At 38.2% G+C, this 16,345-nt stretch overlaps 3 protein-coding genes across 3 annotated transcripts; 2 read left to right on the top strand and 1 right to left on the bottom strand.

Annotated features, from left to right (window-relative positions):
* The first annotated feature begins 49 nt into the window (after positions 1-49).
* LOC141898483 (pre-mRNA-processing factor 19-like) lies at positions 50-6,093 on the top strand. Its single transcript, XM_074784408.1, has 17 exons — positions 50-142; positions 717-866; positions 1,200-1,276; positions 1,452-1,509; positions 1,623-1,706; positions 1,831-1,880; positions 1,974-2,051; positions 2,167-2,208; positions 2,290-2,364; positions 2,584-2,659; positions 2,926-3,035; positions 3,148-3,303; positions 3,452-3,521; positions 3,682-3,837; positions 4,312-4,412; positions 4,540-4,601; positions 5,229-6,093. Exons 1-17 carry the CDS (start codon positions 124-126, stop codon positions 5,368-5,370), a joined length of 1,506 nt encoding a protein of 501 aa, XP_074640509.1. The 5' UTR covers positions 50-123; the 3' UTR covers positions 5,371-6,093.
* Positions 6,094-6,801: 708 nt separating this feature from the next.
* Positions 6,802-8,441, top strand: LOC141898820 (peptidoglycan-recognition protein SC2-like). Its single transcript, XM_074784937.1, has 4 exons — positions 6,802-6,963; positions 7,061-7,270; positions 7,691-7,881; positions 8,013-8,441. The coding sequence occupies exons 1-4, from the start codon at positions 6,924-6,926 to the stop codon at positions 8,202-8,204; spliced, it is 633 nt and encodes a 210-aa protein (XP_074641038.1). The 5' UTR covers positions 6,802-6,923; the 3' UTR covers positions 8,205-8,441.
* A 6,115-nt stretch (positions 8,442-14,556) lies between these two features.
* LOC141899602 (uncharacterized) lies at positions 14,557-16,072 on the bottom strand. The gene is made up of 3 exons (XM_074786009.1): positions 15,919-16,072; positions 15,757-15,837; positions 14,557-15,022 (listed from the first exon to the last, which is right to left on the bottom strand). The coding sequence occupies exons 1-3, from the start codon at positions 15,964-15,966 to the stop codon at positions 14,753-14,755; spliced, it is 399 nt and encodes a 132-aa protein (XP_074642110.1). The 5' UTR covers positions 15,967-16,072; the 3' UTR covers positions 14,557-14,752.
* Between the last annotated feature and the right edge of the window lie 273 nt (positions 16,073-16,345).

Below are 16,345 nucleotides of genomic sequence, written 5' to 3'. Positions count from 1 at the left end.
TAAGAAAGAAATCGTTGTGAATATAAAACATTAGCTACGGCTTTCTCTTTTTTAGGCTTTGCGCTTGCATCCAGCTAGTGCTGCCCTCTGAAGCCCCATGTTCCGTACATTGTCGGCATCATCATGGCGCTTGTTTGTGCGAGTGAGTAATATATTATATGGAATTGCTCTTGTTTGTCCGCATAATTGAAGTGTGTCTCAACGATTTATAATAATAAGTTTTCCCCCAAATCTTTAGAAATGGTTTTCTGATGAGTTACGTGATTGCTTCCTATTTTAATTCGTCATTTTGTGGATAGGATTTTTATGATCAATTCAAATCAACAATGAACTTTATTGCTGCGCTTTTGAACGATGTCGATATTATTTAGCCGTATCTTGTTTATTGATACATTCTGATGATTCTTATTAAGATCCTTTTTTGGTCAGAATTAAGAGCAACATGTGTGCACAGGGTTCATTGTGGTCATTGAAAGTCATGGAATGGGTAAATTTAAGTAAGGCCTCGAAAGCCATTGAATTGCCTCTTTAAGTCGATGATGCACAAAATTTATCAGTCTCTTTATTTCTCTGCTGAGTGCTTATTCCAAAGATGATGATTGATCTATCTCTGCTGAAGGCATTTTTACTTTAGTATTGGTGTTAGATAATTATTAGGAACCAGATATATTTGATAATTATCGACAATGATCTAGATCTTTTTGTCTATTTTACAGTAAGTAATGAGACTCCCGAGCACCCAGTCATTTCACCGGTATCTGGATCTATTTACGAGAAACGCTTGATCGAGAAATACGTCAACGAAAATGGCGTCGATCCGATGAATGGAGAGAAGTTGTCAGTCGATATGCTCATTGATGTCAAAAGTAAGTGTCGATTGGGGTCATCCATATTAATAAGGATGACCGGTCAATTGAATATCTCTAATTTTGAGATCATCATCCAGTTGTAAGGGGTCTGCGATGATGCTCTCTGATGAGGAGAGCCTGTACTTATCCTATTCGTTGTATATTCCAAGTTGTTGTAGCTAGATTTTGGTGTTCTCATGATTTTTGGAGGAAGATTGATTCCATTATCAGTTTTACCTCGTGTTTGGATAGATGATATTCATTCTCTGATTAATCGGCAAAGAAATGACAACTATTTGACAAGAGATCTTCATCCAAATTACTGATTTCTGATTAATGCTTGTCTTTCAGCTCCCCCAGTTGTTAAACCGAGACCACCATCAGCTACAAGTATACCCGCGATACTGAAGTGTTTGCAGGATGAATGGGTAAGAAATATCGTATATAGTTGACTCCACACATATTTTTTGATGGTGTTTAGGTCAGAAAATTATTGTGACATGTTTCTGAATTAAAAGGTCATCCGTATTGATTGAATCTTGAGAGAGGTTTATTGTAGTTGAGGTTTTTGTACTGATAAACGGTGATTATATTCAATTTCAGGATGCTGTTATGTTACACAGTTTCACATTGCGACATCAACTTCAAGCAGCTCGACAAGGTATTATTCAAATATATCTCAATTCACATTCTCTGACACCGCGCAAATATTTCCCATCTTTTCTTGGGAGGATGTAGCCATCGTAAATTAATGTTTCTGTTTTATTCAAACAGAATTATCCCATGCTCTGTATCAGCACGACGCCGCCTGTCGCGTTATCGCTCGATTGAACAAAGAAGTCACAGCCGCTCGTGAAGGTAATAATTTCCATTGATTATAGTGACCTATTAATTTGACTATGAACAAATTTTTAAGATGCACGATGTAATATATATTTTTGTATTTTTTTTACCTTTAATGAATGTTTCTCCTGTTTTTCAGCTTTGGCTACGTTGAAACCACAAGCTGGTATTGCTCCAATTGCTCAGCCCGTAAGTTCACTCATACACTCAATCTATTGAATTTTGTATGCAGGTTACATTGGTCAGGAAATCACGCAATTGATTGTATTCTGTATTGATTAGGCTTATGGTGCTGAAGCTCCTGAAAGACCTGACCAAGTCATGGAAGAGGCTGGCATGTCAGAAGAAGTTATCCAGAAAGTAAGTAAATTCATTGAGTATTCCCGTAATTATTTCTACCAATGCATTGATGTTTTAATCTTTGTAGAATAAATGAAAGTATAGCACATCTCTCACTGAATTATTGTCTTTTTAGTTACAAGATAAGGCCACTTTACTCACAGCAGAACGAAAGAAGGTAAGAATCAATTCTTTTGAAGTATACATTAATGTGTTGTTTGAAAGGTTGGTAAATTTGAATTGTTTTGGTTTGTTTTAGCGTGGTAAAACTGTGCCAGAAGGCCTCGCCACGAATGAGGATATCAAGGCATACAGACAACAAGCATCACACGTTGTAAGCATCCAATATTCATACACGATGCGTGTTTGAGCTAATGACTCGTGTCAGTTCAGTGTTCCATTGGTGAACTTGGTTAAGACTGGCATTACCAAAGCTGGTTCAGTCGGTCAGACCAGTCCGGTCAATTCAGCCGTCCTACTGAAAACACAATGTATAGTCTGTTGAATAGATCCATCTCAGTTTGTGATTCTGTTTTAATTTACTTTATTTCAGGGTCTGCACAGCGCCAGTGTTCCTGGAATTTTGTCACTTGATTTGTGTTTGAGAGATACATCGAAATTGGTGACAGGTATCTAAAGAATGTAGACAGAACCGACTTAATTTGGATCGTTTGGGACAAACGAAATTCATCCAGAAATCTGGTTTAAACATCATCATATTTTTACATAACATTTATGTAAAGATGATCCATAAATGATATACACGCTTCCATATGGATGAATATCCGCATGTAACTGATCTGAATTAAGCCAGTTTGACTATATTTCATCATGAATTGATTTTCTTTACATGAAAAAACCATCTCGTAAAACTCCTGATTCGATTCTATTTTAGGTGGTAATGATAAACAGGCTGTTGTATTCAATAAAGACACTGAACAGGTTATTGCAATTCTTAAAGGACATCAGAAAAAAGTCACCAGCGTTATTTATCATCCCGATGAGGTAATTAACCATTTATATGCGTCTACGAAACTACAGCAGCAATTATAAACCAGTTTGCGAATATACTTTGTAAAGTTTTCGGTTTTATTTTGAATTCATGGAATTTTTTTAGGAAATTGTTTTCACGGCTTCTCCTGATTGTACGATGAGAGTATGGGGTATACAGACTGCGCAGTGTGCTCAGATAATCCGTGCTCACGAAGGTCCAGTTACTGGCATCAGTTTACATGCTACTGGAGACTTCTTACTCAGCAGTTCTATGGACAGAGTAAGTTATAGCTTTGAAAAACAATTCAGTCGACTCAAACTCCCTTATGTTGTTAGGATGATCATTATGTTGACTTACACTTAATGGATTGAATTGAATTGGATTGAATGTTCATTGTTTATTTTGATGTGATTTTGATTTTCTCTAGCATTGGGCGTTCTCGGACATAAGAGTTGGAAGAGTGTTAACTAAAGTAGCTGATCCGATCTCTCAGAGTGGTAATTATTTTTTCCTGTATTCAACAGCACATAACTGGTAGATATTGTAAAATACGTGGCAGTCTTAACAAAAACATTTTTGCCATAATGCTAATTGTATGAATCATATGACTGTTAACATGACCCTGTCTAATAGAATGATTAATCTTCTCTTTGGCAGCTTTGACCTGTGCCCAGTTTCATCCTGATGGTCTTATCTTTGGTACTGGTACAGAAGATTCAGTGATTAAGATTTGGGATTTGAAAGAGAGAACGAACGTGGCTGATTTCCCAGGTCACTCAGGAGCAATCAGCAGCATTGCTTTCTCTGAGAATGGTATGTTACTGTATGTAGGCCTAGCTTAACTCTGTTTTCGTCTAGTAACATTAATGTATTTTGTGTTTATAACCAGAGAGGCCACTTACGTGGGAAATCATTGGAAAAAATTAAGTGAATTTTTTAAAAAGCTAAATATCAGGGAAAATCTGTTGAGATAGTAACCGTAGATTGCGTGTAGAGTCAAACAGTTTCCGTCTACCTACCGGTACATCTATCTGACTGTGTTAATTGATTGAATTCTTAGTGCACCAAGTTAAGGAAACCAACTTACATGTCTGGGTGAAGGAAATGTGAGATATAAAAAGATCCAACAAAAGTGGCCACCTGAAAAAGTTCATGGTCTATTCATTTTCAACTGCTTGGATCTTTTGGCCATAAGTTAGTCAATTTTGGTATTTCCTGGTAGGGCAAAGATCATGTACGTCATACCTCAACTAATTAATTGACACAAACGATGTCTATTTTCTATAGGTTATTACCTGGCTACCGCTGCTGATGATTCAGTCGTGAAATTGTGGGATTTGCGAAAATTGAGGAACTTCAAAACTATCGCTATGGATGATCGTTATGAGGTGAGTTTTCGTGTCTTGAAATGAGCTTCATACAAAAGCGTGGTCGAATTTCATATCGATTTTCAATTCACTATCATCCCTCGAATCACATGACTATAGATATGATTATAATTTCTATTATTTTTAGGTGAAATCGCTAGCATTTGATCAAAGTGGTACATACTTAGCTGTAGCTGGTACTGATGTTCGGTAAGTATAGCAAAAGTTTCGCTGTTGCGTTTAACGACGTTTTTATACAAAAAGTCGGGGAATTTTGTAAAGGGCTAGAAGTCGGGGAAATTTGTTGGTTAGATCGTGTGTATAATCATTCAGTTCAAATCTATTTCTTACTTACTTGACTGTTTGGATTGAATTGATTGGACTCGGAGCGAGTCAAGTCGTAAAAACAATATACGGTATATGTCGGGGAATAGTCTGGGAAAAGCAAATGAAATGAAAGTAGCCACTCAGTTTAATTCTCATCACTAGGATATATTTCTTCCGAGGATTAGTTTTAATGCTCGCTTTCTGTTAAATATGGGATCATTCATTTATTACGTACGCATAAAATTTGAATTTTTCAACTCCCCCTCCCCCTCTGTACGCAAAATCGGCTATTTTTTCATATACATTAAGCATTACAGTACGCAATTGCACTGACCCCTCCCCCTCCCCTAATGCCTACGTAATAAATGAATGACCCCAATGAGGATTTTCATTCATGCTGTGATCCATAAATATGCACACCTGTGTCAGTCCTGTATTGGTATCAAACTGGCGACTCCGCTCTTATGTACAATCCCTAATCTTTTAAATCCCTAATTATTTGTTTTTCAGCGTGTATTTGTGTAAACAGTGGAACGTGTTGTCGGTATTTAATGATCATACAGCGACTGCGACCGGCATCCGATTCGGAGATAACAGTACGTTTATCGCGTCGTCCAGTATGGATCGATCTGTCAAATTCTTCGGGTTGTAATAATCTACCAACAAAAATGTTCATCGAGAAAGTAATAATTGACAAATATCACCGCTCTGTTTTGACGGAAGTATTTTATTATGTTTGTTGAGATATTTTTATCAATGCATCGCTCTATATGGTATTGATGGTCATAGATTATTTGATATATTACTTCAATTCGACAGTCGAGAGACAGGATATTTTAACCAATTTACATCATGATCGTCTAAAAAAAAAACGAGTATTTGGTTGCGCAAAAACATTTTAAAAGTTTTGATTATGGACTTCGATACTTTTGATGTTCATTTCGAAGATGCCCTCTGTTTTCTAGCATTAGTATTTGACTTCATGTTGATGATATTTCGTAATTCTATAACCATTGTGGAATGTAAAATGAAAAGAGAAACATTCCATCGTGCCGTTGATTGAGAAAAACGAGAAAGTTCTTGATAAATGATTTCTATATCTTATTCACTACAGTATGTATAATGTAAAAATTCTTGTTTGCCTGTAAATAAATGTCATCAGATTTTTCCTGAAATAAAAGGAAAATAATACGACTACCAATAATACATTTTCGATGAGCAAAGTAAAATCCTTTTTAGCTTATAAAATAAACATTTTCGTTAAATCGAACCATGTTGTTTTTTTTTTTACAATAAGAACGATATTTGGTCTTCAGTTATGTCAATTATGTGAATGCATTAACACGTTTGTATAAAATGTTGAGAATTCCTGTCATGTGTCTTCTCCAATTGCATTTATAATAAAAAAATGTCATTCAGTATTTTTTTCTTGCGTGTTTGATTTCTTGTTTGGTAGAGGTCCTCGGAGCGGCAGGTTGACTGTAGGTGAAAATGTACCAGGTATAGACTGAACTATCCAGAGAATTAAGCATAGCCCGTCCTTAGCTATAGTTATTGCTTCCGATTCCAGGTAGCATAAGTCAGACAAAAATGATTTCTCGACCGCTGTTCTTGTGGAATTATATAAAAAAAATTGAGAAGATCTTGACAAGCTAGTTTGTTGCAATTTCTAATAGGAAATCTATACAACCAAACGATTTTTTTATGAGAATATTTGAGACTCTAATCCATTTCGTTGAAAACGAGAAAGAAAACGATTTTGAAAATTCTTTTTTTATTGTTTTGAAAGTAATTAAATTGCTAAACACGTAGGCGACATGTACTAACTCCCAGCATTTTTTACCTATGGTATATTTTTACGTCTGGCATTTCTACCCATGGAACAATTACCAAGTAAACGTGTTACATGATTTCCCATTCTGTATTTCGCAATTTAGCAATTAACATCCGCATTCCAGATATTTTACTGTAAAGTATGAGGAATGCGGAAGGTGTAACAAAAGACTAAAAAATATATATATATGCGAAATATAGTCTCGTGATTTTGTAGCCACGTGATGTCTGTTCAGGCCAATTAAACGGACGTTATCACAAAAAGCTAATGGACCATAAATATAATATTTGATTATACACTGGGTTTTCCAGTATCACTTGATCTTGTATACACCAAAGGTATTGGGTCTGCCAGCGTAGTCCGATAAAAGAATGGCGAAAACTTTGATGATAGTTCTGATACTCTTATCTAGTAAGCAACTGACAAAAGTGTCTCATCAAGCAAAATGAAGAAATAATTTCACATTATCTAGTTTGATTAAGAAAACTTTTTCGTTTGGATCTTTCAGTATTGCAGTTTTCGATGCAATACAATTGCCCTGGTGTCAACGTGATCACGAGGGCACAATGGGGAGCTCGTCGGGCGAGAAGATATTCTACCTTGGCGACGCCTGTACCGTATGTGTTCATCCATCATTCAGCAGGACCTCAATGCCAACAAACCGACTCATGCAAACGTATCGTTCGAGCTATACAAGCTTATCACATGGATGTCAGAAGTAGGTTTTCAACTTTGAATGATAACTGCATCAGCCTATGGATCAATTGTTAAATTCTTTTAATTCTATAAGTAGACTGAAATTTATAAAACGATTTTATGTGTTCAAACCGGGAAGTAATGCCGTTAATGCCCACGCACATATTTCATTCTATTAGTATACTTATCATACTGGAAACGATGAATAAGCGTAAATATCTTGTCTAGAAAGTTAATTAAGAATTCTAAATTTAGGTATAGGGCCATCATGTTGTTGTTAGCTGTTTCGGTGACAACAATGATAAACAATCGCTGTTTATCTAAACATTGAAATTATATTAGTCATGTATTCGTAACGACGTACATAAACAATTAGCGCGAGCATATTGCATTTAATCTCCCGAACGTAATCTAGATGAAATGTATTTTATCCGTTTTACAGAATGGGACGATATCGGTTATAATTTCCTGGTCGGAGGAGATGGAAATGCCTATGAGGGACGAGGTTGGGGAAGAGTCGGTGCTCAATGCAAAGGTTTCAACAGTCGTTCACTCGGAATTTGCTTTGTCGGTAACTTCATGAACAGTCTGCCCACCGCATCGGCTCAAAGAGCGGCATCGAATCTAATGATGGTACGATGATATTTTTCAAAGCTAATTTCTTTTTTTGAAAATAGACTCCTCGATCCAGTCACAATCCCACGTCAAATTACATAACCATTTAACCCCCTTGTAACATTAGATCTTTTTCTGTTTAATTTCAGTGCTTTTCGAGATACGCTAAGGTTACCACGAACTATTCGCTCTATGGACACAGAGATGCGGGACAAACTCTATGCCCCGGCAATGCCCTTTACAATCGAATCAGAACGTGGCCGCATTATAATCGAAATCCCCCGAGGACCGATCGAAAACAACTATACTTCAAAAATGAAACCCCAAAAGACAAATTATAAAAACTGAAATAAATTCAAGTGAATAAGTCAATTCTACATTCACACGTTTATTAAAGCCTCTGTTATGATTAACATTTACTGTTGTACATGAGTCAGTGAATATACTGTGTACGGAACTCAACTGAACAACCACGTCTGTCGACTGAGTTCATGCGGCGACAACTTGGGCTGTAATTATTTAGTTAAAGAATAAATACGGAATATAAACGGAAAATTATATGAAATGCCATGAGTTTTGTATTCATTGACGTTGTTTTACCAGTTTTTTTCCCCAGTCTTCTTCTTGGTTCTCTCTTTCGGACAGTTAACAGCCTTCTTCTTGCCGTCTGATTAAAGAGTTGAATTTGGTTCATTTTCAAATAATTTCAACTGGAATTAGTAGAACTATGGCCCATAATTCAGTTTTGAGACAGAATAATCTAACGGATTACTCTTAGTTGATTATGTAGATTGATCTAATCTCCGAAATATATGTATGTACAATAAGCGTTTTATGCATCTGGTTTTGGTCATTAAACAACGTTTCTAAGAATAGTGGGCTCTATCCGTTAGATTATCTATTGGCGCGGTACGAAATAAAAAGAATAATATCTAAATCGTGCGGCTAATCTTTTGGATTAAAATTGGCCTGGTATTGTCACGCTTCACCTTTTATAGGTCTGCATACATACATTAAGTACTGCGCGCTAAGTGATATTTTCTATAGCGACTAACAGTACCGTCTAATATAGCCGTCTAATGCTAGAACACGGATGTATTTGTTTTGTGTCTCCAAAAAAGGAAATACCAGGATCTAAATCTATTGGAAATGTACCGGTTATGGAAAAATCCTTTATTATTGATATCTAGGATTTAGTAATCATGTCTTCTTTACCGTCCTTATTACGTGTGAAAACTGTTGATGTAGACGGCGAGATATATTACGAACAGCCATACCGACCATCGATTCAGAGTATAAATGACAGACTGACTACTGACCACACTGTCGCCAGTCGCAACAAATTTGCTATTTGGAAACGAATCGATGATAAAGATGGAAAATTCGAACAATTGATTCTCAATCGATCGATAAAAAGCTTCGACAAATATCCGGCGTTTAGAGAAGTTGATAAGGGAAAACTCAATGAAATAGTCGAACGAGTATCAAAACCAACAGTAATAACGCGTCAATACAAACTGTTGACCAACGTTAAACAGAAGGGGTTTGCCGCTGGTCGGGAGCTTTCATCCGCACTCGATTTCCACCAATGTCCTAGATACGGGTATTCGGGCGATAACCCGCACAAGACACGAAGTATATCGGCTCCTGGCAGAAGATTGCCAGCTCTTGATAGCAGTAAGAAACCATCGAAAGTTATGCGTACGAAGACACAAGAGTCTGATTCGATATTGGCATTTATGGCTGATGTCGGGACCGTAAAACCTCCGTCCCGACAGAATTCAGTACGAAGCCGCACGACGATGTCGCGTAAGAGTTCAGTTACTTCGCCCTCGCTTCGAAGGGGGTCATCGATCAGCCATATTTCCGTTGATGACGTCACCAATCTCGTGAAAAAACCATTGCGAAGTTCCTCTGTAGATTCAACAAACATGAAGCCTATCTTTATCACTGACATCGAGAACCCTCTGGATGATAGCGGACAAAAGGTTACGTTAAGCGTTGGAATCGAAAGAGAAACTGCTTCTCCTGTATTAGCCGACGACGAACGAAGTTTTTCGACGTCTTCGGATTCAAAATCTAGTATCCGGGAAAGTGCTAACGCGTTTGAGATTGAATATAACGTAGAACATTCAGATTTTGATGATGATCGGATAATTGAAGTCAATACATTAAATAGGAACGTACATACAGTTAGACATTTGCACGTTGGATCAGAAATTGAAGTTGAATCCAAAGTTCAGCCTACCGATATTGAGCATCCCGATGTCAACTTAACAATTGGCCCTACGTCTGAAAATTTGTATATTGATGCAGAAATTGAAGGTGGAACCAAAGTTCAGTCCGTTGAAGTTGAGCAGCCCTATGCTAACTTAACAAATGCCCAAGGACATGGGCGTTGGGATATTGATGCAGAAATTGAAGGCGGAACCAAAGTTCAGTCCATCGAAGTTGAGCAGCCCTATGCTAACTTAACAAATGCCCAAGGACATGGGCGTTGGGATATTGATGCAGAAATTGAAGTTGAAACCAAAATTCAGCCCGCCGAAGTTGAGCAGCCCGATGTCAACTTAGCAAGTGCACAAGGACATGGGCATTTAGATATTGATGCGGAAATTGAAGTTGAATCTAGAGTTAAGCCCGTTGAAGTTGAGCAGCCCGATGTCAACTTAACTAGTGCCCAAGGACATGGGCATTCAGATATTGATGCAGAAATTGAAGGCGGAACCAAAGTTCAGTCCATCGAAGTTGAGCAGCCCTATGTTAACTTAACAATTGCCCAAGGACATGGGCATTGGGATATTGATGCAGAAATTGAAGGTGAATCCAAAGTTCAGCCTACCGATATTGAGCATCCCGATGTCAACTTAACAAGTGGCCCTACGTCTGAAAATTTGTATATTGATGCAGAAATTGAAGGTGGAACCAAAGTTCAGTCCGTTGAAGTTGAGCAGCCCTATGTTAACTTAACAAATGGCCAAGGACATGGGCATTTAGATATTGATGCAGAAATTGAAGTCGAGGCTAATGTTCAGCCCGTCGATCTTGAGCAGCCCGATGTCAACTTAACAAATGCCCATGGACATGGGCATTGGGATATTAATGCAGAAATTGAAGGTGAAACCAAAATTCAGCCCGCCGAAGTTGAGCAGCCCGATATCAACTTAGCAAGTGCCCAAGGACATGGGCATTCAGATATTGATGCAGAAATTGAAGGCGGAACCAAAGTTCAGTCCATCGAAGTTGAGCAGCCCTATGCTAACTTAACAAATGCCCAAGGACATGGGCGTTGGGATATTGATGCAGAAATTGAAGGTGAAACCAAAATTCAGCCCGCCGAAGTTGAGCAGCCCGATGTCAACTTAGCAAGTGCACAAGGACATGGGCATTTAGATATTGATGCGGAAATTGAAGTTGAATCTAGAGTTAAGCCCGTTGAAGTTGAGCAGCCCGATGTCAACTTAACTAGTGCCCAAGGACATGGGCATTCAGATATTGATGCAGAAATTGAAGGCGGGACCAAAGTTCAGTCCATCGAAGTTGAGCAGCCCTATGCTAACTTAACAATTGCCCAAGGACATGGGCATTTAGATATTGATGCAGAAATTGAAGGTGAAACCAAAATTCAGCCCGTTGAAGTTGAGCATCCCGATGTCAACTTAGCAAGTGCCCAAGGACATGGACATTTAGATATTGATGCAGAAATTGAAGTTGAATCTAGAGTTAAGCCCGTTGAAGTTGAGCAGCCCGATGTCAACTTAACAAATGCCCATAGCCATGGGCATTTAGATATTGATGCAGAAATTGAAGTTGAATCCAGTGTTCAGCCCGTCGAAGTCGAGCAGCCCGATGTCAACTTAGCAAGTGCACAAGGACATGGGCATTTAGATATTGATGCAGAAATTGAAGTTGAATCTAGAGTTAAGCCCGTTGAAGTTGAGCAGCCCGATGTCAACTTAACAAATGCCCATAGACATGGGCATTTAGATATTGATGCAGAAATTGAAGTTGAATCCAGTGTTCAGCCCGTCGAAGTCGAGCAGCCCGATGTCAACTTAACAAATGCCCATAGGCATGGGCATTTAGATATTGATGCAGAAATTGAAGTCGAATCCAGTGTTCAGCCCGTCGAAGTCGAGCAGCCCGATGTCAACTTAACAAATGCCCATAGGCATGGGCATTTAGATATTGATGCAGAAATTGAAGTTGAATCCAGTGTTCAGCCCGTCGAAGTCGAGCAGCCCGATGTCAACTTAACAAATGCCCATAGGCATGGGCATTTAGACATTGATGCAGAAATTGAAGTTGAATCCAGAGTTCAGCCCACCGAAGTTGAGCAGCCCGATGTCAACTTAACAATTGCACAAGGACATGGGCATTTAGATATTGATGCAGAAATTGAAGTTGAATCTAGAGTTAAGCCCGTTGAAGTTGAGCAGCCTGATGTCAACTTAACAAATGCCCATAGGCATGGGCATTTAGATATTGATGCAGAAATTGAAGGTGGAACCAAAGTTCAGTCCATCGAAGTCGAGCAGCCCGATGTCAACTTAACAAATGCCCATAGACATGGGCATTTAGATATTGATGCAGAAATTGAAGGTGAAACCAAAATTCAGCCCGCTGAAGTTGAGCAGCCCGATGTCAACTTTACAAATGCCCATAGACATGGGCATTTAGATATTGATGCAGAAATTGAAGTTGAATCCAGTGTTCAGCCCGTCGAAGTCGAGCAGCCCGATGTCAACTTAACAAATGCCCATAGGCATGGGCATTTAGATATTGATGCAGAAATTGAAGTTGAATCCAGTGTTCAGCCCGTCGAAGTCGAGCAGCCCGATGTCAACTTAACAAATGCCCATAGGCATGGGCATTTAGACATTGATGCAGAAATTGAAGTTGAATCCAGAGTTCAGCCCACCGAAGTTGAGCAGCCCGATGTCAACTTAGCAAGTGCCCAAGGACATGGGCATTCAGATATTGATGCAGAAATTGAAGGTGGAACCAAAGTTCAGTCCATCGAAGTCGAGCAGCCCGATGTCAACTTAACAAATGCCCATAGACATGGGCATTTAGATATTGATGCAGAAATTGAAGTTGAATCCAGTGTTCAGCCCGTTGAAGTTGAGCAGCCCGATGTCAACTTAACAAATGCCCATAGGCATGGGCATTTAGATATTGATGCAGAAATTGAAGTTGAATCCAGAGTTCAGCCCACCGAAGTTGAGCAGCCCGATGTCAACTTAGCAAGTGCCCTAGGACATGGGCATTCAGATATTGATGCAGAAATTGAAGGTGGAACCAAAGTTCAGTCCATTGAAGTTGAGCAGCCCTATGTTAACTTAACAAATGCCCAAGGACATGGGCATTGGGATATTGATGCAGAAATTGAAGTTGAATCCAGTGTTCAGCCCGTTGAAGTTGAGCAGCCCGATGTCAACTTAACAAATGCCCATGGACATGGGCATTTAGATATTGATGCAGAAATTGAAGTTGAATCCAGTGTTCAGCCCGTTGAAGTTGAGCAGCCCGATGTCAACTTAACAAATGCCCATAGGCATGGGCATTTAGATATTGATGCAGAAATTGAAGTTGAATCCAGAGTTCAGCCCACCGAAGTTGAGCAGCCCGATGTCAACTTAGCAAGTGCCCAAGGACATGGGCATTCAGATATTGATGCAGAAATTGAAGGTGGAACCAAAGTTCAGTCCATTGAAGTTGAGCAGCCCTATGTTAACTTAACAAATGCCCAAGGACATGGGCATTCAGACATTGATACAGAAATTGAAGGTGAAACCAAAATTCAGCCCGTTGAAGTTGAGCATCCCGATGTCAACTTAGCAAGTGCCCAAGGACATGGGCATTCAGATATTGATGCAGAAATTGAAGTCGAGGCTAATGTTCAGCCCGTCGAACTTGCGCAGCCCGATGTCAACTTGACAATTGCCCAAGGACATGGGCATTTAGATATTGATTCAGTAATTGAAGTCGAGGCTAATGTTTAGCACATCGAAGCTGAGAAAATGAGTATTAGTTTGAGAAATGACAATATCGACGATAGTTACAATGAATTCATTGAGCAAACGGGGAGCCAGGTTCCCTTGACGTAAACGAAGATTCTTTTTGTCACAAAACGCCTATAGTACCATAACGATCGATAGGCAATTAAAAGATTGAACCCTCAATAATCATGTGACTGTGATATACTAGTTGTGTGACGGCTGACGCTTCGACCATAAACTTTATTTTTGTGTACTTGAATTCAAGTAGCATGTGATATTTTTTGTACCAGAATATTTTCTGATGTATTCTGATGTATTTCCTCAACAAGATATAATGTTTTTTTTTCTCGAAATCGACTTAAATTTTGCAAAATCGTTTCTTTGCAATCACCCAGTTCGAACTGCGCATAGATCAAAGCGGCGTCAATATATCTCTTTTTGTATATTGGATATCAATGTGAATGATTACACTTTTTGTATCAATTTGAGCCTGGGAACTGCGAGTTCGGTGTCTATCAACTGAGCCGATATTTCCTTAGAAATTTATCGATGTCTTTGAGCAATTTGTGAAGTCGAGAATATACCGTCATCCGATAGAAGCCACCACATATTTCATGGTTGATCGAAAAGATCTTCGCATATTTTCGCGACACTTCACGAATGAAAAATCATAACTTGATATAATGATTATTATATGTATATTTTTGCTATAGTTTTACTATCATATCTTGTACTGACAAATAAGTCAAAATAATGCGAATAATTACAATACGGATACAAATAGAGCGATATATCTATCTTCAAGATCATTTCCTTCGTAAAATCTACATTTTGTTTCTGTCCTTTTTGCTATTGGAGCCATAATCAGTATCCATTATCAAAGAACCCTATTCTGGAGACAAGCAACTTGCACCGCACCTGTGAAGACAGCATTTCTGGTTTGTCGGACAGTTCGTGTCGTCGTTACATCGCTGCATGTTATCACAAGATCCTCTAAAAAGGATGTCATATTCTGGACAATTTCCTGGTTTTGGTGGTGATACATTCTCTTCGCAACTGAATGCCCAAGCTTTGCAAGTACGTGACTGGTTTTGCCTACATGGTACTTCTGTTACTCCTAGATCAACACAGTGGCTGTTACTTCCACAGTTTACACCCTATTTGCATTGAGTAAAAGAATCACAGTAAATCGTGTTAGACTTATGTTTTTCAAAAGAGTTAAATCTGACAGTCGTTTCTGGTTTTTTGGATAAATAACAGAAATCATTTTCATTCCGTTTCCTTGATTTGCATTTTGCGTGTATTTCAGTAAAAAGTGTATTCGCGTCATATTTCAAACTCAACATCTGACCTCATAGAATCCTCCTAGGTAATAATGCCATTGGTACAAATGGCAGGGGAAAAATCTTACCCTCGATAAAAAATGCCAGAGGTAAATAAATACGTGTTGTAATCTGTAATATCAAATCAACAAATAAATGAATAGTTTATGAGAAGATTTTGACAAGCTATCATGTTGTCATTTATGGAACCAAAGGTTTCGGTGAAATTGTACCCAGAAATTCGAGGGTGTTTTGCAAGCGAGTTTGGTGTAATTCAAATATCAAATCAACAATTAAATGAATAGTTCTTAGAAGACTTGGACACACTAATTCGTTATAATTTATCAAATCGAAAGTTTTATTTTTGTTGTTATAATTATCAATATGAATATAGTGCATAAATAGTGCATATTTCCTTCTGGTATTTTTTTTTCCGCTGGCATTTTTACCTGCAGTAGATTTAACTCTTGCATTCTTGCAACACCCCAGACGATCTTACCTGTGGTATTATAACAGATCACGAATGGTCTAGTGACAAAGGGACAAACGTAAAAAGTTCTATGCTTTACCTTACAAGCGATGTTAATACGATCCGATCTTTTGACCTCAATTCGGTCCAAATTATCGAATTGACTTGAACTGCTGCATATCTATATGAAGAAAACCTTTTTAATGCCTTTATTACTCGGATGAAGCTATTTGAGGATAAAGAAAAAAGTTGATTTTCTTACCTGTAAACTGCCGAGAATGGTTAAAAATAAAATGACACTATTCCCCATTTTAGGCAGAAGATAATCAAACGCGCTTTAAACAAAATGAATGTGATAACGAAGGATCATGAGCATGAATGAGACAGAAATTTGGAATGCCTTTATGTAAGCACCCCGTTCACTAAGTTGTTACGAAAACATGTAATTTGCTTGCCTTGTATCATTAGCCATTGCCATGCGTAATTATTTCGTTAATTACAACATCAAAAGTGCTCATAATTTCAGTTAATCTATTTCATATCTACAATGCCAGGTAAATATCATGATTATTTCTGACAAGTAATTAATCATTCGTTACCAAAGGAAATTTCAAAAAATAGATCAGCATCACTAGGAATGGGTCCATATATTTTCTATGTTTACATTACAGGGGTCTGCTTATCTTGGT

The sequence above is a fragment of the Tubulanus polymorphus genome, chromosome 2, assembly GCF_964204645.1.
Source record: "Tubulanus polymorphus chromosome 2, tnTubPoly1.2, whole genome shotgun sequence".
NCBI classification, from domain to species: domain Eukaryota; kingdom Metazoa; phylum Nemertea; class Palaeonemertea; order Tubulaniformes; family Tubulanidae; genus Tubulanus; species Tubulanus polymorphus.
This window is presented reverse-complemented; position numbering and strand designations above follow the sequence as displayed.